A 22,082-nucleotide genomic window follows, 5' to 3' on the forward strand; every position below is an offset into this window, starting at 1 on the left:
ACACACACACACACTATATACATACACACACTATATACACACACTATATACACACACTATATACACACACTATATACATACACACACTATATACACACACACACTATATACATACACACACTATATACATACACACTATATACACACACTATATACACACACTATATACACACACACACTATATACACACACACACTATATACACACACACACTATATACATACACACTATATACACACACACACTATATACATACACACTATATACACACACACTATATACACACACACACTATATACATACACACACACTATATACATACACTATATACACACACTATATACATACACACACTATATACACACACACACACACACTATATACATACACACACTATATACACACACACACTATATACACACACTATATACACACACTATATACACACACTATATACACACACACTATATACACACACACACACTATATACACACACACACTATATACATACACACTATATACACACACACACTATATACATACACACTATATATACATACACACTATATATACATACACTATATACACACACATACACTATATACATACACACTATATACACACACACTATATACACACACACACACTATATACATACACACACACTATATACACACACACACACACACACACTATACACACACACACTCTATATACACATACACTATATACACATACACACTATATACACATACACTATATACACACACACTATATACATACACACACACACACTATATACACACACACTATATACATACACACTATATACACACACACACTATATACATACACACTATATACACACACACACTATATACATACACAATATACACACACTAACTATATACATACACACTATATACACACACACAATATACACACACACTATATACATACACACTATATACACACACTATATACATACACACTATATACATACACACACATACATACACAAACACTATATACACACACACACACACACACACACACACACACACATACGATATACACACACACTATATACACATACACTATATACACACACACACACTATATACATACACACACATACACAAACACTATATACACACACACACACACACATACACGATATACACACACACTATATACACATACACTATATACACACACACACTATATACATACACACTATATACACACACACATACATACACACACATACACTATATACATACACACTATATACACATACACTATATACACATACACACTATATACACATACACTATATACACACACACACTATATACATACACACTATATACACACACACATACATACACATACACTATATACACACACACACACACTATATACATAAACACATACACTATATACATACATACACTATATACATACACACTATACACACACAGACACTATATACATACACACTATATACATACACTATATACACACACAGACACTATATACATACACACTATATACATACACTATATACACATACACTATATACATACACACACATACACTATATACATACACACACATACACTATATACACACACACACTATATACACACACTATATACACACATACACTATATACACACTATATACACTATATACATACACACTATATACACATACACTATATACATACACACTATGTACACACACACACACACACACACACACACTATATACATACACACTATATACATACACACACACACACACACACACACACACACACACACACACACTATATACATACACACTATATACATACATACACTATATACACACACATACACTATATACATACACACTATATACACACACACACACACACACACACTATATATATATATATACACTACCGTTCAAAAGTTTAGGGTCACTTAGAAATTTCCTTATTTTTGCAAGAAAAGCCCAGTTTTTCTCAATGAAGATAACATGAAATGAATCAGAAATCCCCTCTATACATTGTTAATGTGGTAAATGACTATTCTAGCTGCAAACGTCTGGTGTTTAATGCAATATCTACATAGGTGTATAGAGGCCCATTTCCAGCAACCATCACTCCAGTGTTCTAATGGTACATTGTGTTTGCTGACTGTGTTAGAAGGCTAATGGATGATTAGAAAACACTTGAAAACCCTTGTGCAATTATGTTAGCACCGCTGTAAACAGTTTTGCTGTTTAGAGGAGCTATAAAACTGACCTTCCTTTGAGCTAGTTGATAATCTGGAGCATTACATTTGTGGGTTCGATTAAACTCTCCAAATGGCTAGAAAAAGAGAGTTTTCATGTGAAACTCGACAGTCTATTCTTGTTCTTAGAAATGAAGGCTATTCCATGCCAGAAATTGCCAAGAAACTGAAGATTTCCTACAACGGTGTGTACTACTCCCTTCAGAGCACAGCACACACAGGCTCTAACCAGAGTAGAAAGAGAAGTGGGAGGCCCCGCTGCACAACTGAGCAACAAGACAAGTACATTAGAGTCTCTAGTGTGAGAAATAGACACCTCACAGGTCCACAACTGGCAGCTTCATTAAATAGTACCCGCAAAACACCAGTGTCAACGTCTACAGTGAAGAGGCCACTCCGGGATGCCGGCCTTCAGGGCAGAGTGGCAAAGAAAAAGCCATATCTGAGACTGGCTAATAAAAGGAAAAGATTAATATGGGCAAAAGCTCAGACATTGGACAGAGGAAGATTGGAAGAAAGTGTTATGGACGGACGAATGGAAGTTTGAGGTGTTTGGGTCACACAGAAGAACATTTGTGAGACGCAGAACAACTGAAAAGATGCTGGAAGAGCCGGACGCCATCTGTCAAGCATGGGGGAGGTCATGTGATGGTCTGGGGTAAAGTGGGAGATTTGTACAAGGTAAAAGGGATTGTGAATAAGGAAGGCGATCACTCCGCAACGCCATGCCATACCCTGTGGACAGCGCTTGATTGGAGCCAATTTCATCCAACAACAGGACAATGACCCAAAGCACCTCCAAATGATGCAAGAACTATTTAGGGACGAAGCCGGCAGCCGGTATTCTATCTGTAATGGAGTGGCCAGCGCAGTCACCAGATCTCAACCCCATAGAGCTGTTGTGGGAGCAGCTTGACCGTATGGTACGCAAGAAGTGCCCATCAAGCCAATCCAACTTGTGGGAGGGGCTTCTGGAAGCATGGGGGGGGGAAATGTCTCCCGATGACCTCAGCAAATTAACAGCTCGAATGCCAAAGGTCTGCAATGCTGGAATTGCTGCAAATGGAGCGACCAAAGCAAAGTCTGAAGGAGAAAATCATTATTTCTAACCTTGTCAATGTCTGGACTGTATTTTCTAGTCATTTTGCAACTCATTTCATAAATATAAGTGTGAGATTTCATGGAAAACAAAATTGTCTGGTGACCCCAAACTTTTGAACGTGTGTGTGTGTGTGTGTGTGTGTGTGTGTGTGTGTGTGTGTGTGTGTGTGTGTGTGTGTGTGTGTGTGTGTGTGTGTGTGTGTGTGTGTGTGTGTGTGTGTGTGTGTGTGTGTGTGTGTGTGTGTGTGTGTGTGTGTGTATATAATGTCATGTGTAATGTATGTGTGTGATATACGTTTTGGAGAACTACTGAAAAGCTTATTAGACCACAATATTCAGAACATGTGGGAGGGAGAGGTAATATAATATACAGAGAGTGTATATATCACACCCTCACATCTATTATAATACACAGTGATGAGGTAATATATATAATCCCATACAGCCAGCTTACGCGCCATAGGTCAGCCTTCCTGTCAATCTTCCCGCCAGTCGCGCGTTTACGCCAGCGGCCGTCGTGTTACGTCATGACGTTAGCCCCTTTACAACCAATCAGAAGCCAGTCGCTCTAGTGACGTTCTATTGCCGGCTGTGATCGCGGTAAAAACGAATCTGTGAACGCTGGAGCGCGGCGCTCCCGGGCGGGGAGACAGTCATGCCCATCCGAGCTCAGTGCACAATCTGTTCGGATTTCTTGGATCACCACAGCGACGTAGCGGCCATTCACTGCGGACACACCTTCCACTACCACTGGTATAAACCGTACACCCTCTATATCATATACGTGCCCCATATTACATGTATGTCCTCTATATATCATATACGTGCCCCATATTACATGTATGTTCTCTATATATCATATACGTGCCCCATATTACATGTCTGTTCCCTATATATCATATACGTACCCCATATTACATGTCTGTTCCCTATATATCATATACGTGCCCCATATTACATGTATGTTCTCTATATATCATATACGTGCCCCATATTACATGTATGTTCCCTGTATATCATATACGTACCCCATATTGCATGTATGTTCCCTATATATCATATACGTGCCCCATATTACATGTCTGTTCCCTATATGTCATATACGTAGACCCCATATTACATGTATGTTCCCTATATATCATATACGCACCCCATATTACATGTATGTTCTCTATATATCATATACGTGCCCCATATTACATGTATGTTCTCTATATATCATATACGTACCCCATATTACATGTATGTTCCCTATATATCATATACGTGCCCCATATTACATGTATGTTCTCTATATATCATATACGCACCCCATATTACATGTATGTTCTCTATATATCATATACGTGCCCCATATTACATGTATGTTCCCTGTATATCATATACGTACCCCATATTACATGTATGTTCCCTGTATATCATATACGTGCCCCATATTACATGTATGTTCTCTATATATCATATACGTGCCCCATATTACATGTATGTTCCCTGTATATCATATACGTGCCCCATATTACATGTATGTTCTCTATATATCATATACGTGCCCCATATTACATGTATGTTCCCTGTATATCATATACGTGCCCCATATTACATGTCTGTTCCCTATATATCATATACGCACCCCATATTACATGTATGTTCTCTATATATCATATACGTGCCCCATATTACATGTATGTTCTCTATATATCATATACGTGCCCCATATTACATGTATGTTCTCTATATATCATATACGTGCCCCATATTACATGTATGTTCTCTATATATCATATACGTGCCCCATATTACATGTATGTTCTCTATATATCATATACGCACCCCATATTACATGTATGTTCTCTATATATCATATACGTGCCCCATATTACATGTCTGTTCCCTATATATCATATACGCACCCCATATTACATGTATGTTCTCTATATATCATATACGTACCCCATATTACATGTATGTTCTCTATATATCATATACGTACCCCATATTACATGTATGTTCTCTATATATCATATACGTACCCCATATTACATGTATGTTCTCTATATATCATATACGTGCCCCATATTACATGTATGTTCCCTATATATCATATACGTGCCCCATATTACATGTATGTTCCCTATATATCATATACGTGCCCCATATTACATGTATGTTCCCTGTATATCATATACGCGCCCCATATTACATGTATGTTCCCTATATATCATATACGTGCCCCATATTACATGTATGTTCCCTGTATATCATATACGCGCCCCATATTACATGTATGTTCTCTATATATCATATACGTACCCCATATTACATGTATGTTCCCTATATATCATATATGTGCCCCATATTACATGTATGTTCCCTATATATCATATACGTGCCCCATATTACATGTATGTTCCCTGTATATCATATACGTGCCCCATATTACATGTATGTTCTCTATATATCATATACGTACCCCATATTACATGTATGTTCTCTATATATCATATACGTGCCCCATATTACATGTATGTTCCCTATATATCATATACGTGCCCCATATTACATGTATGTTCTCTATATATCATATACGTACCCCATATTACATGTATGTTCTCTATATATCATATACGCGCTCCATATTACATGTATGTTCCCTATATATCATATACGCACCCCATATTACATGTATGTTCTCTATATATCATATACGTGCCCCATATTACATGTATGTTCCCTATATATCATATACGCACCCCATATTACATGTATGTTCTCTATATATCATATACGTGCCCCATATTACATGTCTGTTCCCTATATATCATATACGCACCCCATATTACATGTATGTTCTCTATATATCATATACGTACCCCATATTACATGTATGTTCTCTATATATCATATACGTGCCCCATATTACATGTATGTTCCCTATATATCATATACGTGCCCCATATTACATGTATGTTCCCTGTATATCATATACGCGCCCCATATTACATGTATGTTCCCTATATATCATATACGTGCCCCATATTACATGTATGTTCCCTGTATATCATATACGCGCCCCATATTACATGTATGCTCTCTATATATCATATACGTACCCCATATTACATGTATGTTCCCTATATATCATATACGTGCCCCATATTACATGTATGTTCCCTATATATCATATACGTGCCCCATATTACATGTATGTTCCCTGTATATCATATACGTGCCCCATATTACATGTATGTTCTCTATATATCATATACGTACCCCATATTACATGTATGTTCTCTATATATCATATACGTGCCCCATATTACATGTATGTTCCCTATATATCATATACGTGCCCCATATTACATGTATGTTCCCTGTATATCATATACGCGCCCCATATTACATGTATGTTCCCTATATATCATATACGCACCCCATATTACATGTATGTTCTCTATATATCATATACGTGCCCCATATTACATGTATGTTCCCTATATATCATATACGCACCCCATATTACATGTATGTTCTCTATATATCATATACGTGCCCCATATTACATGTATGTTCCCTATATATCATATACGTGCCCCATATTACATGTATGTTCTCTATATATCATATACGTGCCCCATATTACATGTATGTTCTCTATATATCATATACGTGCCCCATATTACATGTATGTTCCCTGTATATCATATACGCGCCCCATATTACATGTATGTTCTCTATATATCATATACGTACTCCATATTACATGTATGTTCCCTGTATATCATATACGTGCCCCATATTACATGTATGTTCTCTATATATCATATACGTGCCCCATATTACATGTATGTTCCCTATATATCATATACGTGCCCCATATTACATGTATGTTCTCTATATATCATATACGTGCCCCATATTACATGTATGTTCTCTATATATCATATACGTGCCCCATATTACATGTATGTTCCCTGTATATCATATACGTGCCCCATATTACATGTATGTTCTCTATATATCATATACGTGCCCCATATTACATGTATGTTCTCTATATATCATATACGTGCCCCATATTACATGTATGTTCTCTATATATCATATACGTGCCCCATATTACATGTATGTTCCCTGTATATCATATACGTACCCCATATTACATGTCTGTTCCCTATATATCATATACGCACCCCATATTACATGTATGTTCTCTATATATCATATACGTGCCCCATATTACATGTATGTTCTCTATATATCATATACGTGCCCCATATTACATGTATGTTCCCTGTATATCATATACGTGCCCCATATTACATGTATGTTCTCTATATATCATATACGTACCCCATATTACATGTATGTTCTCTATATATCATATACGTGCCCCATATTACATGTATGTTCTCTATATATCATATACGTGCCCCATATTACATGTATGTTCTCTATATATCATATACGTACCCCATATTACATGTATGTTCTCTATATATCATATACGTGCCCCATATTACATGTATGTTCCCTATATATCATATACGTGACCCATATTACATGTATGTTCCCTGTATATCATATACGCGCCCCATATTACATGTATGTTCCCTATATATCATATACGCACCCCATATTACATGTATGTTCTCTATATATCATATACGTGCCCCATATTACATGTATGTTCCCTATATATCATATACGTGCCCCATATTACATGTATGTTCCCTATATATCATATACGTGCCCCATATTACATGTATGTTCTCTATATATCATATACGTGCCCCATATTACATGTATGTTCTCTATATATCATATACGTGCCCCATATTACATGTATGTTCCCTGTATATCATATACGTGCCCCATATTACATGTATGTTCTCTATATATCATATACGTACTCCATATTACATGTATGTTCCCTGTATATCATATACGTGCCCCATATTACATGTATGTTCTCTATATATCATATACGTGCCCCATATTACATGTATGTTCCCTATATATCATATACGTGCCCCATATTACATGTATGTTCTCTATATATCATATACGTGCCCCATATTACATGTATGTTCTCTATATATCATATACGTGCCCCATATTACATGTATGTTCCCTGTATATCATATACGTGCCCCTTATTACATGTATGTTCTCTATATATCATATACGTGCCCCATATTACATGTATGTTCTCTATATATCATATACGCACCCCATATTACATGTATGTTCTCTATATATCATATACGTGCCCCATATTACATGTATGTTCTCTATATATCATATACGCGCCCCATATTACATGTATGTTCCCTATATATCATATACGTACCCCATATTACATGTCTGTTCCCTATATATCATATACGTACCCCATATTACATGTATGTTCTCTATATATTATATACGTGCCCCATATTACATGTATGTTCTCTATATATCATATACGTGCCCCATATTACATGTATGTTCTCTATATATCATATACGCACCCCATATTACATGTATGTTCCCTATATATCATATACGTGCCCCATATTACATGTATGTTCTGTATATATCATATACGTGCCCCATATTACATGTATGTTCTCTATATATTCTATACGTACCCCATATTACATGTATGTTCCCTATATATCATATACGTACCCCATATTACATGTATGTTCCATGTATATCATATACGTGCCCCATATTACATGTATGTTCTCTATATATTATATACGTACCCCATATTACATGTACGTTCTCTATATATTATATACGTACCCCATATTACATGTACGTTCTCTATATATCATATATGAAATCCCTATACACCCCATATTACATGTATGTTCCCTATATATCATATACGTACCCCATATTACATGTATGTTCCCTGTATATCATATATGAAATCCCTCTACACCCCATACTATATGTATGTCACATATATTCATATAAAAACAGTTCTCATTAAATCAGATCTTTCTATATGTCCCCCCTGTATTTCATGCATATTCCATAATTCTCACGTAGAGGCTGCGTACCCCGTGTGTTCCCCTATATATGCCGGATATCAGGAGGGATAATCTTGTGTGTTGGGGGGATTTGCGTGCAGCGTTGTGGGTGTCCCCCATGTTGGGTGCTATGGCTGCGCCCCTGCATTTACTGCCTCTTCTCTCTGCAGCCTGCAGCAATGGTTCACCTCTGCACCGAGCCGGACGTGTCCTCAGTGTCGCATCCAGGTAATCTCCCCTCCCCCGTCTTCACTGCGATGGACGGGCTGGGTGGTAAATGGCGGCGTCGTATTCAGTGACGTCTCCTCTCCCCTCAGGTCAGTAAGCGGCAGATCATACAGAAGCTTTTCTTCGATGTTGGTTTGGAGGAAGATACGACCCTTGACCCTGAGTCACTGAAGGTGCGCACTCCCCTCCCCCGCACCGGTATACACGTGTATATACAGTATGTGGGTGATCTCCTCTTCTGCTCCCCGCAGTAACGCGCCTCGTCTTCTCTCCTTTTATTTCTCGTGTTACAGAATGAAGTTGATCGAATAAAGGCAAATCTTCACTCAAAAGGTGCGTCCTGTGGGGCGATTGGGTTATATCGTCAGGTGGTCCGACCTTCGCATCATTATATCTTCGGGGTGGTCAGACCTCCGCATCATTAGATCTTCGGGTGGTCAGACCTCCGCATCATTATATCTTCGGGTGGTCCGACCTCCGCATCATTAGATCTTCAGGTTGTCAGACCTCCGCATCATTATATCTTCGGGTGGTCAGACCTCCGCATCATTATATCTTCGGGTGGTCAGACCTCCGCATCGTTATATCTTCGGGTGGTCAGACCTCCGCATCATTATATCTTCGGGTGGTCAGACCTCCGCATCATTATATCTTCAGGTGGTCAGACCTCCGCATCATTAGATATTCGGGTGGTCAGACCTCCGCATCGTTAGATCTTCGGGTGGTCAGACCTCCGCATCGTTATATCTTCGGGTGGTCAGACCTCCGCATCGTTATATCTTCGGGTGGTCAGACCTCCGCATCATTAGATCTTCGGGTGGTCAGACCTCCGCATCATTATATCTTCAGGTGGTCAGACCTCCGCATCATTATATCTTCGGGTGGTCAGACCTCCGCATCATTATATCTTCGGGTGGTCAGACCTCCGCATCATTATATCTTCGGGTGGTCAGACCTCCGCATCATTATATCTTCAGGTGGTCAGACCTCCGCATCATTATATCTTCGGGTGGTCAGACCTCCGCATCATTATATCTTCGGGTGGTCAGACCTCCGCATCATTATATCTTCGGGTGGTCAGACCTCCGCATCATTATATCTTCGGGTGGTCAGACCTCCGCATCATATCTTCGGGTGGTCAGACCTCCGCATCGTTAGATCTTCGGGTGGTCAGACCTCCGCATCGTTATATCTTCGGGTGGTCAGACCTCCGCATCATTAGATCTTCGGGTGGTCAGACCTCCGCATCATTAGATCTTCGGGTGGTCAGACCTCCGCATCATTAGATCTTCGGGTGGTCAGGCCTCCGCCTAGAAGGAAGAAATTATTGTGAAGTCTACGTTTTTCTTGCTCATTAGAGGGACTTGTATACGCTCCTCCTGGTCTACTCTTAAAGGGACACTCCAGGCTCCGTAGCTGCTGATCTTGTCTCCAGTATTGAGCCCTCTATCTGCAGAGTATCCGGAGCCTGCGCTGTATCTGATACACCAAACATGGAGAGCGCCTCCGGTGGCTGGTGGTCAGGACCTCGTCCGCTCGTAGCTTAATACCCCTGTGAGCTCCTACTGTGGGCTGGTGGTCAGTGGTGCATTGTGGGATTTGTGGCTTGTGCGGACACGGCGGGCCGGGGGTCTTCTCACGTGTTCCGCACATTTAGAAGAAATCCCTTCGTTGTCACTTCTTGTTTCCAAGAAACAGCGGCTCTTACTCTGGTGTCATGGCGTCCGTCTCTGACCCTTCCCCTTGACTTCATTATAGTAGGTCAGGACATTGGGGTCAAGGCTTCAGACTGGGGGGGGGGGGGGGCTGCCGTCACTGCTGGCCCACCTGCCTGATCATCCAGCGATCTCTCATCACCCTACAACGTCTGTGACCCCGACCGCTAGGGGGTGAAGCGAGTTGGTCGGTCAATAGGGACAAGGAAAAGTTCTACAACTTCCTATCAACTTAATGAGGAATTGAAACACAAAGTCTATTTGCTTGCTGTCAGTGAATGAGAACCCTTGTTTACATTCAGAGACTGCAATCCCATACATAGCTAGTCCTGCGATCAGCTGCTGGATTTGTTACAGTTGTCTCTAGTCCTGGCAATGCTCTGTGAGCTAGACACATCAGATACACAAATCTCACTCATGGTTTGTTACAATGTATCAGTCATTCAGAGAGGATTGTCTAAACTGGATACAACAGAAACCGATTCCAGCCCCTGGATATAAACAAGTGTTCTCATTCACTGACAGCAAGCAAGTAACTTGAAACACAAAGTCTGATCGGATGTTGGAGAAGTTCTTATGCCGAGATGACGCTTCATTTTAGGGGGTTCACCGCACGGTCACAATGTTTTATCCTGCAGAGAAGGAGCGGCGAGAATGTCAGGATCTGGTGGATTCCCTGCGGGAGATGCTGGACATCCGGAACGTCACCATAGAATGTCTGCAGAAGAAGGTGGACGAGCTGGAGATGCTGTGCTCCACCCTGAAGGTATCGCTGTCGGGGGAGGGGATTCCAGCCTCTGGTTTGCTCTATGTAATATCTCTCCTGATTGTTTCAGAGACAGATGAAATTCTTTGATCTCCAGCAATCAGAGACGAAAGCTGCGAAGGAGGAGGCGCGCCGACTGCGGAATAAGCTGCAGCAGCTGGAGAGGTGGGTGTGACGGCAGCGCGGGGGAGGGGCTCCAAGCCTCCGCACATTATAACACCTCGTCTTTCCTTCACAGCATCGAAGTTCTGCTACAGTCTCAGCGGCCGGAGGTGGAAATAATGATCAGAGATATGGGCTCAGGAGCAGCAGCTGTGGAGCAACTAGCCATATACTGCGTCTCGTTAAAGAAGTAAGAGCGTGGGGGTCAGGTGATCAGCTAATGGGGATACAACTGGACCCAGGATGTCTATAATTTACACTGACCCATCAGAAGAATAGGGAGTGCAGCTCTGGAGTATAATACAGGAGGTAACTCAAGATCAGTACAGGATAAGTAATGTAATGTATGTACACAGTGACTCCACCAGCAGAATAGTGAGTGCAGCTCTGGAGTATAATACAGGATATAACTCAGGATCAGTACAGGATAAGTAATGTAATGTATGTACACAGTGACTGCACCAGCAGAATAGTGAGTGCAGCTCTGGAGTATAATACAGGATGTAACTCCGGATCAGTACAGGATAAGTAATGTAATGTATGTACACAGTGACTCCACCAGCAGAATAGTGAGTGCAGCTCTGGAGTATAATACAGGATGTAACTCAGGATCAGTACAGGATAAGTAATGTATGTACACAGTGACTCCACCAGCAGAATAGTGAGTGCAGCTCTGGAGTATAATACAGGATATAACTCAGGATCAGTACAGGATAAGTAATGTAATGTATGTACACAGTGACTCCACCAGCAGAATAGTGAGTGCAGCTCTGGAGTATAATACAGGATGTAACTCAGGATCAGTACAGGATAAGTAATGTATGTACACAGTGACTCCACCAGCAGAATAGTGAGTGCAGCTCTGGAGTATAATACAGGATATAACTCAGAATCAGTACAGGATAAGTAATGTATGTACACAGTGACTCCACCAGCAGAATAGTGAGTGCAGCTCTGGAGTATAATACAGGATGTAACTCAGGATCAGTACAGGATAGGTAATGTAATGTATGTACACAGTGACTCCACCAGCAGAACAGTGAGTGCAGCTCTAGAGTATAATACAGGATGTAACTCAGGATCAGTACAGGATAAGTAATGTATGTACACAGTGACTCCACCAGCAGAATAGTGAGTGCAGCTCTGGAGTATAATACAGGATGTAACTCAGGATCAGTACAGGATAAGTAATGTATGTACACAGTGACTACACCAGCAGAATAGTGAGTGCAGCTCTGGAGTATAATACAGGATGTAACTCAGGATCAGTACAGGATAAGTAATGTAATGTATGTACACAGTGACTCTACCAGCAGAATAGTGAGTGCAGCTCTGGAGTATAATACAGGATATAACTCAGGATCAGTACAGGATAAGTAATGTAATGTATGTACACAGTGACTCCACCAGCAGAATAGGGAGTGCAGCTCTGGAGTATAATACAGGATATAACTCAGGATCAGTACAGGATATGTAATGTATGTACACAGTGACTCCACCAGCAGAATAGTGAGTGCAGCTCTGGAGTATAATACAGGATATAACTCAGGATCAGTACAGGATAAGTAATGTATGTACACAGTGACTCCACCAGCAGAATAGTGAGTGCAGCTCTGGGGTATAATACAGGATATAACTCCGGATCAGTACAGGATAAGTAATGTAATGTATGTATACAGTGACTCCACCAGCAGAATAGTGAGTGCAGCTCTGGGGTATAATACAGGATATAACTCAGGATAAGTAATGTAATGTATGTACACAGTGACTCCACCAGCAGAATAGTGAGTGCAGCTCTGGAGCATCATACAGGATGTAACTCAGGATCAGTACAGTATAAGTAATGTAATATATGTACACAGTGACTCCACCAGCAGAATAGTGAGTGCAGCTCTGGAGTATAATACAGGATATAACTCAGGATCAGTACAGGATAAGTAATGTAATGTATGTACACAGTGACTCCACCAGCAGAATAGTGAGTGCAGCTCTGGGGTATAATACAGGATGTAACTCAGGATCAGTACAGGATAAGTAATGTAATGTATGTACACAGTGACTCCACCAGCAGAATAGTGAGTGCAGCTCTGGAGCATCATACAGGATGTAACTCAGGATCAGTACAGGATAAGTAATGTAATATATGTACACAGTGACTCCACCAGCAGAATAGTGAGTGCAGCTCTGGAGTATAATACAGGATATAACTCGGGATCAGTACAGGATAAGTAATGTAATGTATGTACACAGTGACTCCACCAGCAGAATAGTGAGTGCAGCTCTGGAGTATAATACAGGATATAACTCAGGATCAGTAAAGGATAAGTAATGTATGTACAAAGTGACTCCACCAGCAGAATAGTGAGTGCAGCTCTGGAGTATACAGGATGTAACTCAGGATCAGTACAGGATAAGTAATGTATGTACAAAGTGACTCCACCAGCAGAATAGTGAGTGCAGCTCTGGAGTATAATACAGGATGTAACTCAGGATCAGTACAGGATAAGTAATGTAATGTATGTACACAGTGACTCCACCAGCAGAATAGTGAGTGCAGCTCTGGAGTATAATACCAGATGTAACTCAGGATCAGTGCAGGATAAGTAATGTAATGTATGTACACAGTGACTCCACCAGCAGAATAGTGAGCGCAGCTCTGGAGTATAATACAGGATATAACTCAGGATCAGTACAGGATAAGTAATGTAATGTATGTACACTGTGACTCCACCAGCAGAATAGTGAGTGCAGCTCTGGAGTATAATACAGGATGTAACTCAGGATCAGTACAGGATAAGTAATGTAATGTATGTACACAGTGACTCCACCAGCAGAATAGTGAGTGCAGCTCTGGAGTATAATACAGGATGTAACTCAGGATCAGTACAGGATAAGTAATGTATGTACACAGTGACTCCACCAGCAGAATAGTGAGTGCAGCTCTGGAGTATAATACAGGATATAACTCCGGATCTGTACAGGATAAGTAATGTAATGTATGTACACAGTGACTCCACCAGCAGAATAGTGAGTGCAGCTCTGGAGTATAATACAGGATATAACTCAGGATCAGTACAGGATAAGTAATGTAATGTATGTACACAGTGACTCCACCAGCAGAATAGTGAGTGCAGCTCTGGAGTATAATACAGGATGTAACTCAGGATCAGTACAGGATAAGTAATGTCATGTATGTACACAGTGACTCCACCAGCAGAATAGTGAGTGCAGCTCTGGAGTATAATACAGGATATAACTCAGGATCAGTACAGGATAAGTAATGTAATGTATGTACACAGTGACTCCACCAGCAGAATAGTGAGTGCAGCTCTGGAGTATAATACAGGATATAACTCCGGATCAGTGCAGGATAAGTAATGTAATGTATGTACACAGTGACTCCACCAGCAGAATAGTGAGTGCAGCTCTGGAGTATAATACAGGATGTAACTCAGGATCAGTACAGGATAAGTAATGTCATGTATGTATACAGTGCCTCCACCAGCAGAATAGTGAGTGCAGCTCTGGAGTATATTACAGCATGTAACTCAGGATAAGTAATGTAATGTAATGTATGTACACAGTGACTCCACCAGCAGAATAGTGAGTGCAGCTCTGGAGTATAATACAGCATGTAACTCAGGATCAGTACAGGATAAGTAATGTAATGTATGTACACAGTGACTCCACCAGCAGAATAGTGAGTGCAGCTCTGGGGTATAATACAGGATGTAACTCAGGATCAGTCCAGGATAAGTAATGTAATGTATGTACACAGTGACTCCACCAGCAGAATAGTGAGAGCAGCTCTGGAGTATAATACAGGATGTAACTCCGGATCAGTACAGGATAAGTAATGTAATGTATGTACACAGTGACTCCACCAGCAGAATAGTGAGTGCAGCTCTGGAGTATAATACAGCATGTAACTCAGGATCAGTACAGGATAAGTAATGTAATGTATGTACACAGTGACTCCACCAGCAGAATAGTGAGAGCAGCTCTGGAGTATAATACAGGATGTAACTCAGGATCAGTACAGGATAAGTAATGTATGTACACAGTGACTCCACCAGCAGAATAGTGAGTGCAGCTCTGGAGTATAATACAGGATGTAACTCAGGATCAGTACAGGATAAGTAATGTATGTACACAGTGACTCCACCAGCAGAATAGTGAGTGCAGCTCTGGAGTATAATACAGGATATAACTCAGGATCAGTACAGGATAAGTAATGTAATGTATGTACACAGGGACTCCACCAGCAGAATAGTGAGAGCAGCTCTGGAGTATAATACAGGATGTAACTCAGGATCAGTACAGGATAAGTAATGTAATGTATGTACACAGTGACTCCACCAGCAGAATAGTGAGTGCACCTCTGGGGTATAATACAGGATGTAACTCAGGATCAGTCCAGGATAAGTAATGTAATGTACACAGTGACTCCACCAGCAGAATAGTGAGTGCAGCTCTGGAGTATAATACAGGATATAACTCAGGATCAGTACAGGATAAGTAATGTAATGTATGTACACAGTGACTCCACCAGCAGAATAGTGAGTGCAGCTCTGGGGTATAATACAGGATGTAACTCAGGATCAGTCCAGGATAAGTAATGTAATGTACACAGTGACTCCACCAGCATAATAGTGAGAGCAGCTCTGGAGTATAATACAGGATGTAACTCAGGATCAGTACAGGATAAGTAATGTAATGTATGTACACAGTGACTCCACCAGCAGAATAGTGAGTGCAGCTCTGGAGTATAATACAGGATGTAACTCAGGATCAGTACAGGATAAGTAATGTAATGTATGTACACAGTGACTCCACCAGCAGAATAGTGAGTGCAGCTCTGGAGTATAATACAGGATGTAACTCAGGATCAGTACAGGATAAGTAATGTATGTACACAGTGACTCCACCAGCAGAATAGTGAGTGCAGCTCTGGAGTATAATACAGGATGTAACTCAGGATCAGTACAGGATAAGTAATGTAATGTATGTACACAGTGACTCCACCAGCAGAATAGTGAGTGCAGCTCTGGAGTATAATACAGGGTGTAACTCTGGATCAGCCCTGCTGTTTTGGGGTACATATCCTGTGAATTAGATTTTTGGGGTTGGCTGCTGGTCCTGTTGCAGAGACTGTTGGGTACTGGGTGATGTACTCGTGTAATGGGGAATGGGTCGGATTATTATGTCGGTGTCTGACCCTCCGCGGCGTCCGCTGCTCTGATTTCCAGGGCTGGATTTCTTAGATAAACAGTTTATATTGTCTCCCCATCGAGCCCGGATGTTTCTCTGGTGTCTGACACTTGAGGGGTCGCGGGGTCAGCAGAGACTCGTTAATATAAATAATTTTATCTTCGCGCAGTAAATGGACGTCCCTTTTAAACGCTGTTTATTTTCAGGAACGAGGCGGCCGGGGAGTGGAAGCCGCTGTGTGAATGGATTTGGGGTCTTCACACACCTTCCTCGTCTGCCTTTTTAACCCTTTGTGTTCCCTTTATATTTCTAGGGAGTATGAGAATCTGAAGTTAGTGCGGAAATCCTCTGCGGAAATGATGGAGAAGCTGAAGAAGGAATTGTTCTCGTCAAACAACAAGGTCTGTTCATGCGGGGGTGGGGGTGCTCTCTGGTGATGGGGTCTGTACCCCGACCTGTCGGCTGTCTTTGCACTGGGGGCTGCGGTCCGCTGTGTGTAGCCGTGGCCTCTGCTCCCTGCATGTGTTATAGATGAGATCTTGCTGTGCTGGTTATATAGGATTGTTCTGCTTCTTAAGGCCCAGAAAGCTGAGCTGGAACTGGTGAAGACGCGTGCGGAGCTCAGTGCCACGCAGAAAGAGCTGGAGAACACGGACCGGGAGATCATGGTAAGATCACTGCTACCCCAATGTGGTGGGGTAATAATGAGCTGCAGCAGCGGCGCCACCTGCTGGCTGAATGATGTAGCAATGTGTTCTGTCCTTCCGTGCTGTGTAATCGGGGAACGTGTTTCATAATGTAGAGAAATGTCGGATCCGTTCTGTTCTTCTTGGATTTAATCGATTATTTCAATGTCTTGTTCAGAGTCTGAAGAAAAAAGTGGAGTTCCTGCAGAAGACGCTGAGCACACCGACCGCCACCAACGAAGCCATCAGCCGCCTGATATTCGAGAGGTCGGTGAATAGCTGCAGATTTTAGTAATGAAACCTCGTCCCAAATCCGTCTGATAATCTGTGCTGTGCCATCGCGTAACATTAAGGTGACTGGATTGGGGCGGTGTTCAGTGTCGTGTCTCCCCCCCCCCCCCCCATCCAGAAATGCTCCGGACCAGTCGTCAGATCGGACACGTATAATAAGCCGGCTCCTCCCGCCGCTCCATCCCGTCCTCTCAGTACTGGGCCTGCACCAGTCCTAAACTTTAGTCCTGTGGTCTTGACTCCCTGCTCTCCTTACACCCGTAGTCCTGCACCCATCGGTCTGCAGAGGCCAAAACTTCGTCCTCCGATGCTGGGAGATGACATCAACCTGGACCTGAGTTTTGATGTGAACACCCCGGAACATTCTACACAGAAAACACTTGTTGCTCCTTCTAAGAAGATAAAGCTGGACAAGAGCGGGTAAGAAAATCAGCCGTTTCTGGCAGCGCGCTCCTTCTGTTTATAGGGCTGCCGCGTGTCGGTGGGCGCGGAGTCCATGCTGCCGCGTGTCGGTGGGCGCGGAGTCCATGCTGCCGCGTGTCGGTGGGCGCGGAGATCTGTGACGTTGCAGCGCCCCCCCCCTCCTCCTTGTTCTACGAGAAGCTGCAGTCGTCAGATAGTGAACTTGTCTCGTGAGTCTCTCGCTTCTTCCCTTTACTCCAGTGTTTTTTTCTATAGGTCTCCTGTGAGCAGCCAGATGAAGAGCGCGCTGCAGGACTCTAGAGGGTTAACGGTGAGTGGGCGCTGTCTGCGCGGGCGGCTGAATGTCATCGTCTTATGTAATGACCCAACGTCTCTCCTCAGAACTTTGCAGGGAAGATGAAATCTACGACAGACGAGGAGGAGGAGGAGGAGGGTCTCACGCTGCCGTCTTTTATAAAGAACTCTCTACTGCACAAGAAACCAATGAGGAGCCTGATGAGCTCCGGCCAGAACACGGGAGTGGTGAGTACCACGCGATCCACGCTGTCCCCGGAGGCTTCACTCACTATAAGGCGATGTTCACACGGCTTCCAAACACCTGCCCGTTGATTTCAATGGGAAAAATTATGTTTTGATCCAACGGACCATTTTTTTACGCGCCCGTTTTGACAAACGGCCCCATAAAAAAACATCCCCAAAATAAGTGCAGGTCACGTCTTGGGACGTTTTTTTGGAGCCGTTTTTCATACTTTATTGAAAACGGCTCCAAAAACACGTGGCTTAAAAAATGTCTGACAATCGGGAGCTTTTCCCCCATGACATTTGAGCATTGATGTGAAATCATAACGTTTCCGGTTGTGGGTTTATCAGAAGGAGCGGCAGCGGATCGGCGCAGAAACGTATTGTTACCCGATGTAGCGCAGAACGATCAGCCGTTACTCAGGAGAAAATCTTCACTTGTCCGTCTGCTGTATTGTCTCATGTGATTTCCCTTCAGGTCCGGACGGGATTTGACGGTTTGGGTGGACGCACAAAGTTTATCCAGACAGTATCCTTTTAATGTGCCGCAGGCAGCGTCCATCTTTACTTGTTCGCTCTGACATCACGTTTATAGCACTGCCTCTTGGTCATGTGATTGCTGATATTGGTTCAGCCATAAACCTTCCTCTCCGGTGTGTAACCAGATTCTGCTGCATGCGGAGGTGTCCGGCTGCACGGGAGCGTAATAGGTGTCCGGCTGCACGGGGGGGGGCGTAATAGGTGTCCGGCTGCACGGGGGGGGGCGTAATAGGTGTCCGGCTGCACGGGGGGGGGGGGCGTAATAGGTGTCCGGCTGCACGGGGGGGGGGGGGCGTAATAGGTGTCCGGCTGCACGGGGGGGGGGGGGGCGTAATAGGTGTCCGGCTGCACGGGGGGGGGCGTAATAGGTGTCTGGCTGCACGGGGGGGGGGGCGTAATAGGTGTCCGGCTGCACGGGGGGGGGGGGGGCGCGTAATAGGTGTCCGGCTGCACGGGGGGGGGGCGGAATAGGTGTCCGGCTGCACGGGGGGGGCGGAATAGGTGTCCGGGGGGGGGGGCGGAATAGGTGTCCGGGGGGGGGGGGCGGAATAGGTGTCCGGAGGGGGGGGGCGGAATAGGTGTCCGGCTGGGGGGGGGGGGGCGGCGGCGGCGGAATAGGTGTCCGGCTGCACGGGGGGTGGAATAGGTGCAAGTGCCGCAGAGATTGCAGCTTTAATGACTAGATCTAACGCCCTCCGCGGGGTCTGCACTACCTCATACTGGGCGCCGGCTCTGCTTGTTATGTCACTACACCGGCCTCCATTACACATCTACGGCCCTGTATACAGTCATGTATCCTTAACCCCCCCACCTCAGAGCAGCATCACTGAAATCCGCCCTCTGCCCCCCAAGATCAGAAGGAAGGTGTCCCGGCCGGCCGCTGCCAGCAACGTGACCTCCAATCAGCCGCGGCTTGAAGACTTTTTAAAGTAAATAATTGTGACTGGAGGACATCGAGCTCGTGGAGGAACCCCAACTCCCGAGTGTCACTTATAGATAGGGGGAGTCCATCGTCTTTCAGGAATTCTCTGCCACTTTCTCTTAGTGGTGTCTGGTCTGTGTAGAGCTCGGTGCCACGGACATGGCCGCCATTGTAGCTCCCCGAGACTGCCAGGTAATAAATGTGCCTCATAGTCTGACCTCAAGTAGGATTAACATTTACTGACATGTAGAATCCCCTCCCCCAGCTTCCTGTATATGACGGCCGCACGTGATCTGTCCCTCTCCCCTCCCCCGCTGTATATGACTGCAGCAAGTGATCTGTCCCTCTCCCCTCCCCCGCTGTATATGACGGCCGCACGTGATTTGTCCCTGTACGCTCTCCCCTCCCCCGCTGTATATGACGGCCGCACGTGATCTGTCCCTGTACGCTCTCCCCCGCTGTATATGACGGCCGCACGTGATCTGTCCCTGTACGTTCTCCCCTCCCCCGCTGCATATGACGGCCGCACGTGATCTGTCCCTGTACGCTCTCCCCTCCCCCGCTGTATATGACGGCCGCACGTGATCTGTCCCTGTACGCTCTCCCCTCCCCCGCTGTATATGACTGCCGCACGTGATCTGTCCCTGTACGCTCTCCCCTCCCCCGCTGCATATGACGGCCGCACGTGATCTGTCCCTGTACGCTCTCCCCTCCCCCGCTGTATATGTTGCTGGGATGTCTGTGCTGTATACCCTCAGCCGAACCATTACTGACACCCCCTCCTGGTATGATACGCGTCGCGGCTCCTCGTATGGCGCTTCGTGTGCTGGGGTTATTTTATTTCTATTTGATCTTCTGGAACGTTTTCCCGTCGCCGCAGAGCGATTGGATCTTCTTTTTAATGTCACTCGTGGCGTCTTGTGTTATGTAATCAAATAAACGTTCCTGTGACTGTGGGATGGATCTGCCTGACGTGATGACATCAGAGGAGCTGATAGTGACCCAGGGAGTGATGTCATCACTCGGACTACCCCCCCCCCCCCGGCACAGGTTTGGGGTCAGCGATCTCCTCACCTTTGCTCCCTGGTCACATGCTCTTGTAACCTGGGTGGGTTCCTTGTCATTGGGTCGTCTTTTCCCTCTTTTGTCCGTTCCATACAGACATCCCGATCGCTGGTGCACACTGAGCTCTGTTTGTACATGATGGGG

At 43.5% G+C, this 22,082-nt stretch overlaps 1 protein-coding gene across 1 annotated transcript; it reads left to right on the forward strand.

Moving 5' to 3' along the window:
- The first annotated feature begins 3,942 nt into the window (after positions 1–3,942).
- Positions 3,943–21,829, forward strand: TRAIP (TRAF interacting protein). Its single transcript, XM_075831990.1, has 15 exons — positions 3,943–4,140; positions 9,581–9,638; positions 9,728–9,811; positions 9,932–9,971; positions 11,992–12,119; positions 12,190–12,284; positions 12,358–12,471; positions 17,806–17,893; positions 18,071–18,160; positions 18,357–18,445; positions 18,734–18,889; positions 19,148–19,202; positions 19,274–19,414; positions 19,890–19,940; positions 20,768–21,829. Exons 1-15 carry the CDS (start codon positions 4,043–4,045, stop codon positions 20,882–20,884), a joined length of 1,404 nt encoding a protein of 467 aa, XP_075688105.1. The 5' UTR covers positions 3,943–4,042; the 3' UTR covers positions 20,885–21,829.
- Positions 21,830–22,082: the final 253 nt, after the last annotated feature.

The sequence above is a fragment of the Rhinoderma darwinii genome, chromosome 7 (assembly GCF_050947455.1).
Source record: "Rhinoderma darwinii isolate aRhiDar2 chromosome 7, aRhiDar2.hap1, whole genome shotgun sequence".
NCBI classification, from domain to species: domain Eukaryota; kingdom Metazoa; phylum Chordata; class Amphibia; order Anura; family Rhinodermatidae; genus Rhinoderma; species Rhinoderma darwinii.